We start from the raw sequence: 19782 nt of genomic DNA on the forward strand, positions 1-19782 counted from the left end.
TCTCACCCACAGTTTTCACCCTTCTGCTCATAGAAAGAGATGCTGTTCATTTGGCTGGCTACCAGGCTGGAAATCTCCATTATCATCATCTGACCTGCCTGCGTCAGGTGCCTTATCCTAAACCATTAAAGTGAGTCAAAAAGAGTGTTCTTCCCTCCCAAACAGAACACAGCTGCTTTTATAATGCACATGACTTGCATACTCTGGTCACCCCTGGTCTACACTACAAACTTATGTCAGTATAACTATGTCACTCAGGGGTTTGGAAAATCCACACCTACCGACCGACCTACGTCCTGATGTAGACAGTGCTGTGTCAACAGGAGGGCTTCTCCTGTCAACATAGCTACCGCCTCACGGAGAGGTGGAGTACCTACGCTGACGGGAGAAGCTCACTAAACGCTACAGTAATACAGCTACACCAGTACAGCTATGCCTCTGCAGTGCTGTAAGTGTAGACAAGCCTCATGTCCCTTCATAGAATGTCTGGAAAGAGAAACTCTTTGTGGAAACCATTAATATATATGTATTTCTTACTCCTGTTTTATGCAACTCCTATTGCTTACCTACCTGAGTTTTGAGTATTAAAAACAATAATGTACCTGTCTTTTTATTCCACTTCCCTGTATGTCTATTCATTCATAGCTATAAAGGATTTATAAACAGGAAGGTTTAATCTCATAGCAAACTCTCCTTGATAACATGTTACTCTGCTACTTCAGGGAGTCAATCCTTTAGCATAAATAAATTATACAGACAAAATAAAGGATTTGATGGCAGTATAACAAATTTAAATTCTCCTCTACTAAAATCGCCAAACATTTTGTTAGTCACTTTCAGCTACAAGGAGCTGAAGCTTTATTTATAATAGGCACATAGGAAAATAAAAACATGATCTCAAAATTTTTTTCCAGTAAATTCAAAGATTTTGGGTGAAATCCTCACTCTGTTGAAGTCAATGGGGAAACTCCCATTGGGCCAGGATGTCACCCTTTGCCTGTGCTGTGCATGCATGGTCTCCACAGCAATACAACTGTTTGTTCTCACAGAGTGAAAATGTTGCATTTGCTGTTTAAGTAAAGGTGATCTCTAAAACACAGCATTGCTTGGATCTGTGAAGAAAAGAATAAACAGCCAGTTAAAAATATAAATCAACACAACAGCCCTGCATCAATATCTCTGCAAAAGTCATTGTACCTGATTCAGTCACATCTTATTTTTAGGCTGGTTGTCTATCCAAGCTAGCTATGACTGCCATCCCAAAAGCTGTCCACAAGGTCATATACTTCTGGCACCTACCAAAACATTAGTGGATACTGCAAAATACTCTTTTGTGAGTAAGTAACATTCTTGGGGGTTCTTAGGTATTTGCATACCATTGATTCTGTAGGAACTGGTTAACTTCTGTAAAAATAACACAATCCAAATAGCTGGTAAATTCACACTATATTAAATAGGAACACAATTAAATCAATCACTGAATACATACCCACATTCCTGGTGACCAAAGTACCCATTTTGATGCTCTAAATTAGGGGTGGAAAACCTATGGCCTGCAGGCCGGATCTGGCCTGTTGCTTAATTTCACTCGGCCCGTGGCAAGCCCCGAACCTAGGCGCCCCGCAGGGCTGAAGCTGTGAGCACTGGCTTGCCCCACCATGGGCGGGAAGCCCCGAGCCTCGATGCCCCCCTCCCCTACCCCACGGGGCTGTGTGTGGCCCGCCATTGATTTTTTCTGTGGGCCAATGGCCCATGATAGAAAAAAGGTTCCCCACCCCTGCTATAAGCATCCTGTGACCTTAAGAACCCCTCAGTGCCAATTGGCAATGGGATTACAAGAATAGCCTGATATGTACATTCTCGTTCACCGAAGAATATCACGTGAGGTCTTAAATGAAAGCCAATGACATGTTGGTCATTAATATTGTTGTGAAATGTGAGTACAGTAACTATGTAAGGAATTATGTGTGTATATTGAGAATATGTTCCTAAAGTCTGTATCAAGGCAGAATTGACAGACAGGTTTTCTGTCATAAAAATGATGTTTATCACCTGTCTCGCCTGCATGTAAGTTAAGCATATAAGTTAACACAATGGAGACTCACTTACCTATGAAGTCAATGGGAGGGTTGTGAACTCAACAGGGAGGCAGCACACCAGAGAATATGCTATGAGGGTAGGGGTCATCCAAATTCTGAAGTTCAGACAATGAACTTTGGGGAAAATAAGGAGAAAGCAAGGAAGACAACCCTTTATCCTGCACCGAGCACGTAACTGGGTAGTACAATTACATTCACAAAAACAGGATCACAACCTGCCATGGTGGGAAATGCTGCAAAGAACATTTGGATGAGATAAACTTCTTTAGACAGAAAGTTCGCCTGTTAGGTTTAGTCTCTAGAAATCATGTTATAAATATACATGTTTTATTTGACCCTTTTGTTCCCTTTATCCTTTTTCATTGTCTCTTGTATCTTGAACCTTTGATAATAAATGTATTGTGCTTCCTTGCACCCTCCAATACCCTTCTGGGTCTCTAGGCACCACATCCTCTTTGCAGTGCTCATTTGGGCGTGTTTGCTCAGCTAACCTCCTCCATCTGGGGCATAAATTCCTTCTAGTGATATCACAGGAAAAATGTGTGCAACTTGGGACCCACAACCTTCCTGGAGGATTATTTGACATCCTCCCCAGTACCTCCACTGAGCTGTAAAACATGGTCTTTGCCTGAGGGCAGTCTCCAATGAACCCTGTCTGGTGAGATGGTAAAAGGCACCTTTGGGACTGGCACTCCTGGTTTCTAAAGTGACACTGCACTGTTATCACTCAGTGCTACCTCCACACTTGGCCAAAATGTCATCAGTTTGCCCAATATAAAATTACAGCTAGCTAGTTTCAGCACTGCTTGACTATAATAGAGCATCTATCACTACAACTGAGTCCACGGCATTCTGCTTCCCTACTACTTCTGCCTGCAAGCCAATAAGGCTTTAATTCATTCACCTGCATGCAAAATTACAGATGTAGTCTGCTGAGCTGAGTGCTGGGCTTCCTCTGTATAGCCTTAGGCAAGTCACTTAAACTCTGTGTGCCTCAATTTTCCCATCTGTAAAATGGAGATAAGTCTGACCTACTCACAGTGTGTTGAGGACTAATTAATGGTTGTAAAGTGTTTCGAAAATGAAAAAGTGAAATGTAAGCACTACTGTAGGTAATATGATTGACTGAAGAGTCAACATTCAACATATTAAATGGATCAACCAGAAATGCTGGAATTTTTCTGGAGCCTGCCACATTTGAGCCTCGGCAGCTCAATGAACTCTAGTACCTCATGACTGGAGTCAGTGTGAATGAAAGTGCCCTACCTTGTTCTGGAAGGTGAATTCCAAAACAGCTCACAACTTCCACACAATTGATTTGTACGTAGTTCCATTAAAAGAGTGAGAGGAATTAGAAAGTCTATATTGCGTGACTTTTTCTGCCCATTGGTTTGTTGACATGAGGAGTGTGATGGCTAGTGACATACTGAAATACAAAATGAGTCAACATTACGATGTCAAGTTGTCCGTTGTTTCACTTAAAAACTGTGTCTCTCAAAATCTTGATCTTCATAGATAAGTACTGTAACAAATCCAAGGCCATCTGGGACATCAATGTCACTGCATGCCATACCATGGCCACTTGGAATTTCATAAAGATAGTGAAGACGTAGACGATCCTCCCACTCCAAAAGCACAGGTCCTACTTCTTGAGTTAAAGGAGACTCTTCATTAATGGCTAGCAGTACAGAGCCTATGGCATACAGTTGAGCAATTCTAATTATAGTCAGTAGAGGATTTAATTGGGGATTGGTCCTGCTTTGAGCAGGGGGTTGGACTAGATGACCTCCTGAGGTCCCTTCCAACCCTGATATTGTATGATTCTAGGATACATACACAGTACTCAGCTCATTACAGCATTATAACCAATGCCTCTTTCTTACTTGTAGTGTCCCTGATTTTAGGATCAACTTTTCCAATTTCCTCCTAAATTGCACCCACAGGGTTTGCCTCTACATCTGCAGAATCCACCACGTTTGCGCCCGCACTCCTTGAGCCTGCCTGACCATTTGCACACGTACCTCACATTTACCTCTGTCAAGTCCTCATTTATGCCACCAATTCTGCCAGCCTGTGCAAATACAGGGTTTATGGGCACGGCAGAGATGGGCACAAATAAGCAAAGCAGGCAGAGGCAGGTTTGGGAGGCTCTTTCCCAGTCCTTGCTGCCCGTCCTCTAAAGGACAGGGCGGCATTAGTCTGGAAAACCCTCGTCCACCTCTCTTTCTGTCTCCCCCTAGCATCCTCCTTCTTCTCTCCTTGCCTTGCAGCCTCCTCCATCAGATCCCTGGCAGCCCCCCTCCATTACCCTCCTCCTCCTCCTCCACTCCTGGGAGCCTCCATCCCACTCCCTCAGCCTCCCCTGGCACCCCCCTGCCCTGAGACCCTTCGCCCCCTCAGGCTCCTTAGGAGGCGGCATCCACCCCCTGAGAGCCCCTCCCTCCTGTCCCCTCTCCCTGCCCCCGCAGCAGCCTTCTCAGGTTCCCATGGCAACCTCTTCCTCCCTCATACCCCGCCCCTGCCTCGCCTCCATTCATGCCCAAGAAGCCACGCCCCTCCCCTGTCACGTGACCAGGGCCCCAGGCGCGTTCCCCACCAGGGCTTTCCCGGCCGCTTCCGGGTGGGTGCGGGGCTCGCGGTCCTGAGGCGGAGGGGGAAGGCGGCCGTCAACATGGCGGCGCGCAGAGCGGGCAGCGCCTGAGCCCGGCTCCCGGCCCCGATCCCCCTCCCCGGCCCGGCCATGGAGAGCGAGGAGGAGCAGCACATGACCACGCTGCTGTGCATGGGCTTCTCGGACGCGGCCGCCATCCGCAGGGCCCTGCGCCTGGCCAAGAACGACATCAACGAGGCCGTGGCGCTGCTCACCAACGAGCGGCCCGGCCTGCACTACGGCGGCTACGAGCCCATGGACAGCGGGCAGGGCCAGCCGGGGCAGGGCGGGCACGGCTCGCCGGCGGGCGGGCAGGGCTCCCGCGGAGGGGACGGAGACGGCGGCGGGGGGAGCGGCGGCGGCGGTGGCGGCGGTTTCGACCCACCTCCCGCTTATCATGAGGTGGTGGAGACCGAGGTGAGGCGCGGGGGGCAGCCTGGGACGGGGCCCCTCACCGCTGCCTGGGCTCCCGGGCGAGCTGAGCGCTGTCAGCCGGTGCCGGGCTGCGCCTAACGGGCCGGCCGGTGTCGCCTCATCCCCGGGTTAACGGGCCGATCCCCCGCAGGGGCCCGGCCCGGGAGGGTGGGATAGCGACCCTGTGAGCAGAGCCCGTCCGCTCTGCTCAGCTCCCACCGCTCGCCCGGCAGCGTTGCGGGCTGCTCGGCCACCTCCCAGCCCCGGTGCACAAAATACCTGGCCGGGGCTTGGTGTAAGGGGGCTAACTCCACCCAGCCTGGATGACTGGGCTACTGGGCCAAAGGCATCGGGGAGCTGGTAGGTTTCCAGTGCTGCGTTGGGGCGGTTCCAAAACTCAGTGGGTGCACGGGTGAGGGCTGCTCCCTGATGTGCTGGCAGAGCAGAGTCTGGTGGTAGCTTTAGCTTCTCCCACAATATGGATCCTGTTGTAGGTTGCCCCCAAAATGGAGCAGCTCTACCCGTGGCATGTGGTAGCCAGTTTCAGCCATCATCAGCTCAATTAATTCAAGGTATCGCTGCCACCGCCCCACTGAAAGTGTTTTTTTCCTCTTTGGTGGTTGTGGAGAGAATATGCCATATTTATTTATTTCAGTTTCTGGAAAGTGAAGTGCTTGCCATTCGCTCTAAGCATTTTAGGAACACCGCATTATCTGGCTTTGCCAGGCTTTTTTTTTTTTCTTTGCCTCATTGCATCAGCCAGGTGGCTCTACACTGTAATGTTCTTTTATTATTATTATTTTATTTGGTTAAAAGAAAGAAAAAAGAAAAATTACAGTGTGATTACCTTGGTTTATTTTGCACAAATCAAAATAGAGTTGGGTTTGTTACTGGATGCTAAGTTAATACAGATAGAAGTAATGGGAATAAGAATAAATGGCAACTTAAAAGATGGTGAACTGAAATAAAAATGCTTTAAAATATTGATTTTTCAAACATTATAATTTAAACTTATCTGTATTACAAATAGCTTTTTGATAAAGGTACTGAAGAATATTGCCCCTTCACAACTTTGCCTCTTCCTACTGGTCTGCTTTTGTCTTTTCTCTCATCTCTTCTCTGTCAGTTATGCCAGCCTTGTCATCAACCCTTATGCCAGCTTCTCATGCAAACCTCTTCATGCCTCCTATGCTGCCTCTCATGTGGATGCCTTCTCTGACCTTACGTGTAAAGCCATTACCCTTTCTTCCCTCAAATCTGAATTCAAAACTCACCTTTCCCATGATGCCTTTAAGAAATGAGGCAATAAATGTCTAGATTGTTGAATGTAGGGGGATGGCTGGTGCTTATCTCTGTTTTTTAACGTTGCTATTATATGCGTAGGGGTGTGTGTGTATATATATACACAAGCTGTACCCTTACTTTCACTGCATCACTTTACTTAGGCATATCTTAGGAACGTGAATAGCCCTGTTGAACTCAATGCGTTAAATCTTCAGTAGATGTGCTATGATGAATTATGTTACATGCATAACGTTACTCATGTGGAGGTGTCTGCAAGGTCGGAACCATATATTTAAATCAACAAAGTTACAATGTGTAAACCACAAACTGGTTTTTAGTGTCTGCCTTGGAGAGGCTAGTGGGGGACAAGTATCGTGATCCCAATATGTGTGATCTGTTGTCAGTAAGCAGTTTATGACCAAAGAAGGGATATTTAACGTCTTTAATTTCAAATAAACGTGTATAGTTACACATGAGATAAGAAGATGCTTTTTTCAATATGATATTTAAAGGGACACGGGTCATTTAAACATTACATTTGTCTTTTTTTTTTTAACCTATTCTTGTTACAAATGATATCTAAGATTGTGATACTACCTCTGATAGAATAGAGGGGGGAAATTCCTTTGTTTGTGTATTTGATGCTTTGTGTATAGTGAACTTCACTGTTTCCCTTTCATAGTAAAATATTTCCCTTTTAGTGGTAGTGTTACAGAAACTAGGGAAACAAACAAAATACGGAAAATATGACAAATTGCAGAGGGTTTAGGAGCATTTGGGAGTACAATTTCAGCAATAGGATCCACACAGATGCAAGGGTTCTTCCACAGTGACAGATCTGATTACAAGATTGAGAGCCTAATTTTTTGTAATGTAAAAGTCTTACTCACAGGAATAGTTTAGGGAACAAAATTGGATGTTTTTGTATTGCATTGTTACGGTTCTTTACTTATTCCAATTTTTCCTCTTTAAGGTATGAGCTGTGACCAGCTATTGTATTTTGTGTTCATTTTTTTAAATTGTAACCTGGAGCATTCCTATATATACTCATATTAGGAGACTACTATAATAGACACCTTCTGAAGCAGAGCTTCAGGATATACAATTGGTTAAAGAGACACAGACCGCTGAGAAATGCTTGTTTGCAACATAAAATGCTCTTTCTCTTACTAATGCTAGCTTACATTATTAAAAACTAAAATGTAAACTGGATTTTAAAATGTATTAATTTGTTTTTCTCATCTTGGACAATGAAAATTAAGTTCTTAATGTTCTTAATGTTGCAGTGTTCAGGTTCAAACACTGCAGGGGAGTTGCTTGAGCGGGACTGGTTATGTTTTATAAAAGCTTGTCTTTACAAAATTAAAATTTTGGCCAAATACATGTTGATGCTTTTTCTTGTTTCCTTATAGTAATTTTAGATGCCCCCTTTGTGCTTCAGCTGAGTTGTTTCTGGGATAATTTTAATGAGGTTTTAAATAAGGTGTTCTCTTGAGAATCCATGAAACTTTCCAGAGAAAAATATTTCCACAGCATTTGGATATTTCTAGAAATGCCTATATATTATGTTTGTTGTGATTACTAGAGTTGCATGTTAAGCACTTGTATTCACAATTTTTGATAAATAAGCAAGGTGATGGAATTTAGAATAGTCCTATAATTCACTTGCTGATTATGATGCATGCCATTATGGTGGATTATATTATTGCAGAATTCCCTACCCTGAGCTACCAAAAAAGTCTGTTCAACCATCATCAACTCCATCCATCTTGGAAAGATATAACGGGGAGCCTGTTTGCTTGCTGCATTATCTGCCTGTGTGGGCATGGAGTCCATTAAATTTAAGGCTTAAAAAAAACCCAAAACACATTTGACATTTTGGAGACATTTCTGCGCTCTTAATTCCCCTTATACTGTCCTGTTCTTTGAGGCCCCATGGGACTGGGGCTTTTGAGCCTGAGGCTTGCAAGAGGAGATTGTGTCTGTGTCTTGGTGGCTCTAGGGTTGTGGGATCTCTTCTCTTTGGAACTTATGGTAATAACTTAATAAGTCCTCTTTAGAAATTCAAATCCTTTTTTATTTCAAATCCTGTCTTAGTATGGCATGTCTCTGATTTTAAGGTTTATTCTCTTGAATTACAAATGATAAACTTTGATTCAATGATTAAAATGCCAAAACTGCTTGTAAATATATGCTACGTACATTTAATAATAAAGTCAGTGATGAAGTACACTGTAATTGCATAAATAATATACTTGTTAATTTGTATTTACATTGCACGTTAGGGATATGCAGTCTAAAACTAGACAAAGCCAAAGGATGAGAATCTAAAAGTTGGAGTGTTCAGATAAAATCCCAAGAAAATACAGGAAAGGAAGAATTTAATCAGGAAGGTAATATCTTGATCAGGAATACTCTGTAGTACATTAATAAAAGTGATGTAATTATTAACATCTCTTGTTTTAAGCTTCGTGGTGAATGGGTGAGTTTCAGTGAGCAAGGCCCAATGGTCTATCTGCCTGTGCCCACCTTCAGTGACTGGATTAAACATTTGTTATGTGTGGAGAAGAGCTAAGGAACTTTCTCATCCTTTGATGATAGTAGGGAGGATTGTGACTGTTATATTGTTACCATCCTCTAAATGGATCAGAATAAAAATTCTCCTGTGAAGTCAGAAACTGATCTTAAAGAGAGAATATGGTGGTGGTGGTAACTCTCTTACTCTGGTTATTGAGAGGAAAATTTAGAGGGCTGGGAGCTCATTATATAACTTAAACCTTGCAGTATGACAGAGTAGTAACGTGCTGTGTGCTTCACCCATACTAGATGCACTTGCTGATCTGCAGTTTTATGTGTTAGTTTCATTTCCTAACTTTACAATTAAAAAGAATCTGGAATTCATATTAGTTTTTCTGGTTTTTTAGATAGGAATTTCCTTGGTGCTCATTCCCAAGTATCTGAACAGTTCACATACCTGAGGTGTTACTGCATTTTTCAGCTACCAGTCTAATTAGCAGTGATGGCTGGGAAACTGAAACTATGTGATTCAGTGTCTGATTCTTGCTGTAGTCTGAACCAGTGTCACTGCGCACCAAGAGCCAGTAGTACAAAGTTTGATCAGTTTCATCAGGATAAAGGTGTGTACCTTCTATCTCTGTGAATCTGGTTGTTAGTTTTGACCTGAATTAGGGGTCTCCTGCTCTTTCTCCCCCCTCTTATCTTCTCCACTGACTGACACTTGTCTCGAGTGCTGAGCAGGGCAGAGCTGAGGCCCTTGCTCAGTACTGACTTCAGGGGGACTGCAAAATGGGATCCTCCAGCTTGGGGAGTACTGAGCAGGCCTTGCAATTCTTGAGCATGGCCAACCCTTGAGATGGGATAGCAAATATAAAGTTCTGAAATGTATGAGATATGAAAAGACAGCATGTTTTCTGTTCAGCATTTACTTCTGGCATATAATGCTGTTTAAAAGTCAGTGAACACAAATTATAATAATAGCATTCAGCATACACTAGCATATTTCTGCTGTTTCTGTTGAACTTCATGTTAGCATTTTAAGACTTGCCAGAAAGTATGCACGGTAGAGTAATTGCCTCTCTGTTAAATCTATTTCTAGATTATCACTTAACAAGTGGCACACAGTGCAGGGATGTTATGCTTTTTTATCTAGATGGTATGTTTCAATACAGTTCATGAACCTGTGGATGGAATTTATTTTTTACTACAGGATGTTTTTCTCTGGACAGAACTGTGGTGGTCTGGTGAATCACGTTGTATTAGTGTGTTTGCCTTAAAAAAGTTTCCATTTTTTGTAATACAAAATGGAAGAGCTTCAGGCATAATATAGGTTACAGAATGGGTTTGTATTCCACATTTTCAGTTGGAGTTCTGTTACCTCTGTATAATTCATACTGCAGATGTAAATAGATTTATAAATGATTGAGTGCTTTATGTAGTGGTGACTGTGAAGGCAAATGTGACCATTATGCAGTCGCTAATGTACGCAGAAACTTGGATGTTAGAATCTGTTATGTTGAATGAGGGAGAATGTTGGCCAGAACAGAGATGACACTGGATACGTATTGAATGCTGGAAGAATGTCACTTTAAGATAACATGAAGGATACCAGATCAGCTGCCCCTTTTCTTCCCCCCAAGTACTGCAGTGTCAGCCTGGGAGGGGATCCCTGATCATGGTGTGAAAACTGTATGCCTCATCCACTAGCCCAGTGGTTCTCAACCAGGAGTACACATATCGTTGGTGGTACAAAGAGGTCTTCCAGGGGTTACTCAACTAATTTACATCAGTGTTTCTCAACCTAGGGGTTGCACCCCTAGGGAGGTCACGGGTTGGGTTAGAGGGTTGCAAGCGCAGGGCTGGCATTAGGGGGTGGCAAGCAGGGCAATTGCCCAGGGCCCCATGAAGGTAAGTTACAGACTTCAGCCCTGCTGCGTGCAGTTCAATCTTCAAACAAGGCTCACAAGTGAAAAACAGCCTGAAATATCACGCTGAAATGTAAGTACAATATTTATATTCAAATTGATTTATTTTATAATTGTAGGGTAAAAATGAGACAGCAAATTTTCAGTAATAGTGTGCTGTGACACTTTTGTATTTTTATGTCTGATTTTTGTAAGCAAGTAGTTTTTAAGTAAGGTGAAACTTGAGGTATGCAAGACAAATCAGACTCTGAAAGAGGTACAGTAGTCTGGAAAGGTTGAGAACCACTGCACTAGCCCAGAAGTAAGGCTGCTACCACTGAGCCATCCTGATGCACTGAATATATTTCGTATGTCATGGTTGAGAGAAAGGGAAAAATTATAAATTCCTCTTCGTATGTAGACTGAAACTTGAACTATACAGCAAGCTAGTTTATTTACTTAGAGTGAACTAACTTTTAACTAAATGTCATTGCAAATAGGTGAGGCCTATCGATTACAGTTAATCTTGTTTGCATCTTCATGCGCATCTCACCAAGAAAAATAAAAATTGAATGTCAAAATTCAAAGAAATGCCTCCCCCCCACACACACACACACAAAAAAGGTTTGATTATTTTTGCTACTCTTCTGAAACATAATTAAGCATCACAGTAGGGTTTCGGTTGCCCCAAAAGGTCCTCCCTGTATAAGGCAAAACACCTTGGACCAGCTAAGTTATACCTGCTTATACAAGTCTTGATTGGGCCCTGTTAGCATAACATAAATTGAATGCATATTAGATTTACTCCAAACGGCAGACAAATTGATTTGGAAAAAATATAGAAATCTGCACACCACATTCTTTAAACATGGATTTTAAATTAAGCTGTTTTCACAAGAAGTATGAAGTGTTTACTCTTTTCATATATCTCTTGCTGATCATAATAGAAGCTGTTGTACATGCTTGAAACAGGGTTGTGAATGAATGATGAAGATGAATGTCAATTTTTTAGCAGTAAATCTACATACTTTCTCTTCAGAGAGTGGTATCAGAAAGTGAGCAAAATGTGTAATTCTCTGTCAGGAGATTGACTTCTGTAGAAGGAAAGGAAGAAAGCAAGAAAACTCAAGAAGTCTGCTTGCCATACAGACTTCCTTAAATTTGAGCATTTACTGAGCCATATAGGAAAAATTCTTCTCCCCTTATGGCCCAGTATTGAGTATATTATGATAAAGCCTCTCCAGTGAAAAATCCTGTCATACTTAAAAGCAGAAGTGCAATATCTTTTTCAGCTTGATTGGCTTTTGTTGAATGTGCAGGATTCTACTTAACCAGCTTCCTTTTATTCCTACTAACATTGCAAAGTGAAATGTGTAGTAAAATTTTAAATTTTGTTTTATAGTGATGTCTTGCCTGGGAGGGAAAGGCTCAAAATGGAGCAGACCCACCAGTGTGCAGAGACCAGATGCAGGGATTCTGTAGCGAGGAGCAGCAAGGGTTTTGGTAGGCAAGCCAGCAGAATGCTGGAAGCATGACCAGAGAGTCCACAAATTCTGTGTGATCCAATAAGAAAGCATGACTGATATTAAACTCCCGGAATGTAGGAGCAACCATGCATGTTATAATGGTTGTAGTGTCTCTTTGGATATTCTCTTACTCTGTTAAATGGTTTCTAACCATCATTACTGTGATCTTCTTGTTAAAGTGTGACTAATAGATTGTATGCCTTCTAGCTGTCCCTGACTCACTTTAAATACCACTTTAAATACCACAAATCTTCGTCAATTTGTGATGTATGAGTTTTGGTTCCACTTTATACCATATTGCACGAGGATACCTTTGTACTATAGACTCATCCAAGATTGTTTTCAAAGGTAGTTTTATGTTCTAGGTAGAATTCCATCATTCTGCCAACATTCTTCCCACGTTCTACCTCATAGAAAAGAGGCTTTGTAAGGGAAATGTGCCAGTAACCTTTGTGAACAATGTGACAGCAGCAATTTTTCACTAGCTATACTGTACGCATCTCAAAACTGTGTTGCAATAATGAGGCGAGAGAGTAGTTTTTGTGTTTAACGGTAATGTGACTCAGGAAGTGTGGATTCTCTTCCTGGCTCTGCCACAGATTTACCATGTGGCTTTGGATATAGTTCTCTGTGCTTTTGGATTCCTTCTGTAAAATGAGAATAACGATACTTGTCCACCACATAAGTGTACAGTGAACATTAAGGCTTTTAAAGTGCTCTGACATCATTGCAAACATACAGCTCCCTCTATGCAAAGAATAATTCTTTTGTCATGTGTGATAAATCTTAGTCTTTAACTAAACAAATGTGTTAAATTTAACCCCATGATCTTGCTGTAAATTTCAGACAGTCCTGTTTATTGCACATAGTGATTTTGAATTATACAACATGAAGATCTTTGCATGTAATTCTGGAAGTTTTTACAATGTGTTTTACATAAGAATTGGCCTTGTAAAATAATTAAGTAATCAAATAAAGCTTTGTGGTGGATGCTGTCATTAAATTCCTGTCTAGCTGCCGTGTGGCTATCAAGTGGCATTAGAATTTTAACACGCTTCCAGTTCTCTGCACTTGCATTTCTAAAGACTACTGAGTAAGCTAGAGTACGTTTCTTGGTTTTGCCTATTTAAATTTTTCAGCACTTTTTTTTAAGTAACTTGACATATCTTTCACTGTTTACAAATCTTGATGGGCCAAGAGTAGAGACAGATATCAAGAAACTACTTGAAGAGGGTAGTACTGGATGAGAATTAGACTGAGTTGCTAATGCTAAATTCTAGCTTTGTATTCAGAGGACTTGCAAATCACTTGGCATGTAATCTGCAGTGTATTGAAGTAGTTGTCACATAAAAATTAATGCTTTTAAATTACTAGATTGACTCAGGACACATGTTATAGAGGTGATGTTTGTAGTCCATGCGGATGAGAGGTCGGCTTCTCAGCTGGGCAGGAAGTCTCTTTGATATAACATTCTCTAGCTGCATTTTCTGGTCATCTTCCCAGTCTAAAGCACTATTCTGTGGCAGATGTTTAATAAGGAAGTGAAATACTGAAGGAAAATGGGGATAAAAACAAATTGCCAGTGTTAGAAGTTAATTCCAGCAGATCATTAGGAATGCTTTTGGATTAGCAAACAGTAGCTCTTTGTAAGAAGAGGGCTGGGAGGGTAAGGGAAGTGCTTATTTATTTGTAACCCTTATTTTCAGAAGCACTTGGGTATGTTAAATTTGCAAGAGGAATAGTTTTCAATATGTAAGTTTCTGCCACACTCTAAGCCAAATTCAGAGGAGTCTGGGGTAGTCTGAATTTACCTTGCTTCTTCAGTTCCTCCACTTGCCTTATTTACACTAATGCAGACTCCCTTTCTACTTGCACATGCTTCACTAATGTGAAGTTCACACCTCCTTGCTCATTGTCTCTGTATGTGGCCTGTGGAGTTTAGGGAGCCTAGCATGGTGTAGTTCGTAGGCTGTAGGGGTAGAGGAAAGGAGTTTTGTGGGGGTGAAAGAGCAGCTAATAGAAGCGTGTAAGAAGATGAGTTAAAGAAAGCCACCCCCTACTTAAATTTACATTTATCATAGCTCCTTGCTGTGTAAATTTCGTCATTAGACTCCTTTTACACTCCTACATTAGTAGGTGGGAGTAAGTAGGACTAAATATCTGAGTTAAGCTCCATGTATGGAGGCTTAGAACTGACGTGATATATTATTGTTCTCTTCATGGCAAGCAGGATTAGGCACTTGCTGATTTTCATAAGCAAGATGGCCTAATGGCTAGTGCTACATACTGAGATTTAAGAGAAATGTCAGTTTTGTTATCCTTACTAATTTATTGTGATCACCCTAATTTAATACCTCGTTTAGAATCCTGAAAATCTTTCCCTACTGACTTATTTTGTCACTGGGCAAACATTTTTATATCTCTAGTGATCTTGCAGCACTGTAATGTCAATACCTAGTGTCCTGGCAGCAGCAAATAACACTACCGATGATTTTTTTTTTTTTTTTTTTTGATTCTGGAAATCTGTCATTCATTAAGGCACAATATTTAATTCCTACTAAAGATTGTTTTTTGGCGTTCTGGCAAGCAGTATGTTTGTGTGTGATCGCTCCAAAATGTTTTATAATTATTTACTCCTCGGGATCGGTGCAATGACTAGACTATAGAATTGCATCTATTAATGTGGAATATACCTGTACACAATTCTGTTTAAAATATTTCTTGTCATATATTTAAAACATTTTCACCTTCAGATATGTTTTTACATGTACATGGCATATACACAGCCACAGAAGAAGCTTACAGTATCAGTGACATTCCTTGTAATGGCTTTATTTTCCCCTTTCCTAGACTAATGCTAGTTACCTAACTTTAAAAATGAGGCCAAACAATGTTTGCAATAGGTGCCATTGTACCTCCTGATCTCTCATGGTTTCCAGGACACATGATGGTTACGCTAAAGCAATGGTTCTCAACCTGTTTACCATTGTGGGCTGCGTATGCAGCTCTCTGTGTTGTTTGGGCCGTATCCACACAATATATATACTACCTGTATGGCCCTGAGGATGTCACAGGGGCTGCAGCTGTATGCTGATTGGGCTGCAGGTTGAGAACCACTATACTAAAGGGATCAATATTGCCCTTCCTTAAGCCACATATCTCCCAGGAAATCAAATATGTGCAAAACATAGGCTTAGGATCCCATTGTCTTTTTTTCAGCTATAGTCCTACTAATATTTGTGCACTGTGCTGGATTCTGAACATCTAGTCAGTTGGGCTGGGGAACACTGATTGGTAACGTCACACCATTACCCTGGAAACCAGGAATTGCAGTTCCCACCAGTACTCTTATAAAATTTTAATTAAATAAGTTTAATTTCTAGACTGGCTTTGGGCTAAGAGGATTTCCTCTTGGAAGTGTGTATAGCATTCCTGTATCCAGTCTTATACAGTACACTGGCTTTGTTTATGTAGCTTGCAGTTTTGAATGAAAAATAGGAAATCGAAGATGATGACTTTATTGGGCCTAATTTTTAATAGTTATTAGGGATTGTAACAAAGAAGATTAAAAAGAACAGGAGTACTTGTAGTCGCTAAGGTGCCACAAGTACTCCTGTTCTTTTTGCGAATACAGACTAACTCGGCTGCTACTCTGAAAGAAGATTAAGCCCACTGATAGACCCTTGGTAACAGTCTGAAGCAGTGGTGAGCTGGAGCCGGTTCGAACGGACCAGTTAAATTTTGAAGCCGGTTTAGAACTGGTTGTTAAAGGGGTAGGCAAACTCCTGCCCACGGGCCACATCCGGCCCGCGGGACCGTCCTGTCCGGCCTGCCTGAGGTCTCAGCTGGGGAGGCTCCTCTGAGAATCCCTTTTTAATTTTTACTCACCCAGCAGTGTTCCGGGTCTTCGGCACTTCAGCAGCGGGCCCTTCAGTCACTCCGGGTCTTTGGCGACACAACCCAGAGCAACTGAAGGGCCTGCTACCGAAGTGCCGCTGAAGACCCAGAGCGACTGAAGGAACTGGTTCTTCAGCTTTTGGCAGCTCATCACTGGTCTGAAGTAGCCTCAGAGCTTATATCTTGCTCTGTGTGTGTACGCTGACTTAGAGGCTTGATGGGAGCATATTTAAATTCACCTGTAAAAAGGATCCCAGTTAGCTTCAGCTAGATGGAGCTAGCCCTAAGACTTGTGAACTGAAAAGCAATCCTCATATACAAGTGCTACTAAATGTTAATTGCTTCCCATACCTATGCTGCAAGCTACACTTACATTTGCGTGTAATAGCACAAATTTGAGCTAAAGGAGTTGACTTTCTGTAGAAATTAGGTAAATCATCCAAATGCTTAAGCAGTCTAGGACTTTTTTGGTATCACTTTGGTAGCAGAACAGCAATAAAGTATAACCTTCCTGACTTTGCTAATCAGCTAAAACTTCATAATTTTCACACAGGAAGCAGTCTCCCTCCTTTACAAAGATGTAATAGCAAAGTGCTGTAGTGGCTTCTTGTCTTGCTAAAACTTAATTATTCTAACCATATATATGCAGAGCACTTATCTAAATATAATGAAGTATTATCAACAATTTAAGCTAGATTGCACTCTCAAAATAAATGAACACTATATTTATAGTACATTTTGGCATGTACTATACTTACTAACTGGTAAAATTCTTGTAAATCACAATGGGTCTCTGTCACTAATTTGCACTAATGAAGTTCTGCAAAGTTTAGTTTTGATTCTCTTAAGATTAGAAATGGATGCCAAGTTTGCTGTGAGCAGTATGTATTAGATGAATTTAGGGTAATGTTGGGAGTCGAAAATCTTTGGTTCTGTTCCCAGATCTTCCACTTGTAGGACTTTGAGGAAATCACTTAACCACTGTGCTTATGTCCACCAGTTTATAAAACGAATAGAAGACAAACATTACATCTCACTTTATAAGGTAGACAGTGTTTTGAGATATTTGGTTGAAATTACTGTGTAACATGCAAAGAAGTGACTCTGGGTGGTTGATTTAAAAAAAAAAAAATTCAGCTTTCAGCACCTGCCATAATAGATCCTAGACACAGAGACTAAAAGGTGGATTTGTAAAGCTTTTTTTAAAAATTGAGGTTCCCAGACAGACTGCAGAACATACGTGCTGTCTTAAATATGAAAATTCCTCTGGATAGCTAACTAGAAGAGGAACAGGAACTGGAACTGTCGTGTCGATTTCAGGATTCATTTCTGTCTCCTTGGTTGACAGACATCAAACATTACAGATCAGGGAGCAGAGATAAATGCTCCCTGTTTTTATGAGTATCTGATGTAGTGCTTTTACACTGCCTTTCATCTCAGCATCTTGAAGCATTTTGCAAATGCTCATGAATCGTGCCTCAACACACTGAGGTAGGGAAGTACCATTATTGCTATTTTATATCTGAGGAAACTGAAGCACCAGGAAGCTGTGACTTAGCCATTGTCACTGAGCCATGCCTATGGAAGAGCTGGAAACAGGTTCCATATGTCTTGGCTCCTCATCCTGTGCTTCTTAAGCACTAGGACGTATTCCAAATGTGTTACTTACTGATCTTAAAATGTGAGTTGTGTTTACATATAGGGACAGATTGAAATCACTGGGGAAGTCTCTGAAACAACAAATTGAGGCACTTAGATCTGTTTTCTTGGCCGTGAGACATTCCCTTCATATTGTAAAAACCACAGATTTATTAGCGGGGACTAGTGAGACTTTTAGGTTGACCGCTAGTATTCATCCCAGGTCCTCAAAGGTTCTGGTCCCCCGTTGCTTATTGAAAGAAATATGATTCCATATCTGTTTCTATTTTATGAACTTCATTAAAAGTCTTAAAGTAAAACTAAAATTAAGAAAACATCACCAGAGTTAAGTTGCTATTAATACTAAATTACACTAAGAATAAAATGCTTTGACTGTTAAATCAGAATTAAATTAACAAATCAAATCTTAAATTAATCTTAGTATTGGATAAGTATTGGATAAGTGTTAAATTATCCATTTAATACCAAAAATATTTAATACTTTTAAATTCTGAGAGGGAGTTGAGGAAGGTGGCTGTCTGTTTGATTATAAATCATAACTAGAGAATTTTGCCAAAGTCAATTAAATCTACAATTGGGTCTCAGTAAATAGTGTAATACTGAAACATGCATGCATAGTGCATTTCTGCAGGATATCTGGCTCTCACATCTGCTATTAAACCCTAATTTTCAAGAGCACTACACTAATGCTTTTTTTTAAAAGTTGAATAATAAACCATTTGAATTAGTATCCAAGGATGATATTAACAAGAAGCAGCCATGCATTTCTAGGGGAGTTACTACCCATTTCAGGTGTGTTGTAAGATACAAAATTGAGTCCTTGGTAGTATAAACTACTTGAAAAAGGCAATAATATTCCAGAAATGAAGGGTCTGAAATTTTACTATTATGAGGTAGAAGCTGACTTTGCCTTGTAAGCCATTTCTGTGTTTGCTAAAGGCCGACAACATAGGCTTGACATCACTTGTAAAGCTGCTTTTGTATCTTGAACACTATATAATTACTATTTAGTTGTTTGATATCTTTTTGGGGCAGGGTTTTAGCAGAAGAAAAACTCAGCTATATTTTCTCCAATCAAAGGAATATGACAAGGGATGCTTTCCCTTTCCCAAAATGATGGCTTAAGTTATTAAGTCAACTTTCTAACCACCCAACATCACCGTTTCCTCATGTAAATGGCATTCCTTTCACTATACTGTTAGTGAAGGTATGTGGCTGACCCCCTCAGAAATACAGCAGATTGTTGGGGGAATTTGTATTTAACATCTCCTCTCTCATTTCCTCAGTGGTACTGACTTAAGTGATCACCTTCTGTTGTATGGTTTTTAATCTCTGTGGGGAAGGAAGCATAAAAGGTCAGTACTGCTGAAAGATAATAGTGACACACACAATGGACATCCTTTAGTCCTGAAGTCCTTTAACATGTTCAACGTGGGTAGTAGCAGTTGAGTATCCGTGCCAATTTAAGAATAAGGACTGGTCTACACCTGAAACTTTGGTCGACCTAGCTAAATCGCTGAATTTTTCACACCCCTGAGTGACATAGGTCAGCTGACCTAAGTCCCAATATAGACACTTCTAGATCGACAGAAGACTTTTTCCATTGACCCAGCTACCACCTCTTGGGAGAGTGGATTTACTACAGCGACAGAAAAACCCCTTTCATCGCTGTAGCAAGCGTCTGCAGTTCTGCTGCTGTAGTGTAGCTGTGTTGCTGTAGCGTTCGTAGTGTAGACATACTGTTAGCCTCTCCTAAAACTGCCAACAAGATGCAAACTGATGCCAGCAGTGGATTTATTTTTTTAAAGAACACTGATGCTTATCCACTAAGA

At 41.2% G+C, this 19782-nt stretch overlaps 1 protein-coding gene and 1 long non-coding RNA gene across 3 annotated transcripts in view; one reads left to right on the plus strand and one right to left on the minus strand.

Moving 5' to 3' along the window:
- Positions 1-542: 542 nt before the first annotated feature.
- On the minus strand, positions 543-4383 carry LOC125641376 (uncharacterized). The gene is made up of 4 exons (XR_007358036.2): positions 3366-4383; positions 2110-2213; positions 1198-1295; positions 543-1112 (listed from the first exon to the last, which is right to left on the minus strand). It is a non-coding gene; the product is annotated as an uncharacterized LOC125641376 (long non-coding RNA).
- A 339-nt stretch (positions 4384-4722) lies between these two features.
- The window catches only part of USP24 (ubiquitin specific peptidase 24), a 110074-nt gene continuing 95014 nt past the window's right edge, over positions 4723-19782 (plus strand). For both annotated transcript variants that reach the window (XM_048859704.2, XM_048859706.2), the window contains exon 1: positions 4723-5166. In XM_048859704.2, coding sequence (XP_048715661.2) covers positions 4840-5166 — 327 coding nt within the window. In that variant the 5' untranslated portion in view covers positions 4723-4839. The remainder of the gene's footprint in view (positions 5167-19782) is intronic.

This window comes from Caretta caretta, chromosome 8 (assembly GCF_965140235.1).
Source record: "Caretta caretta isolate rCarCar2 chromosome 8, rCarCar1.hap1, whole genome shotgun sequence".
Taxonomy (NCBI): Eukaryota; Metazoa; Chordata; order Testudines; family Cheloniidae; genus Caretta; species Caretta caretta.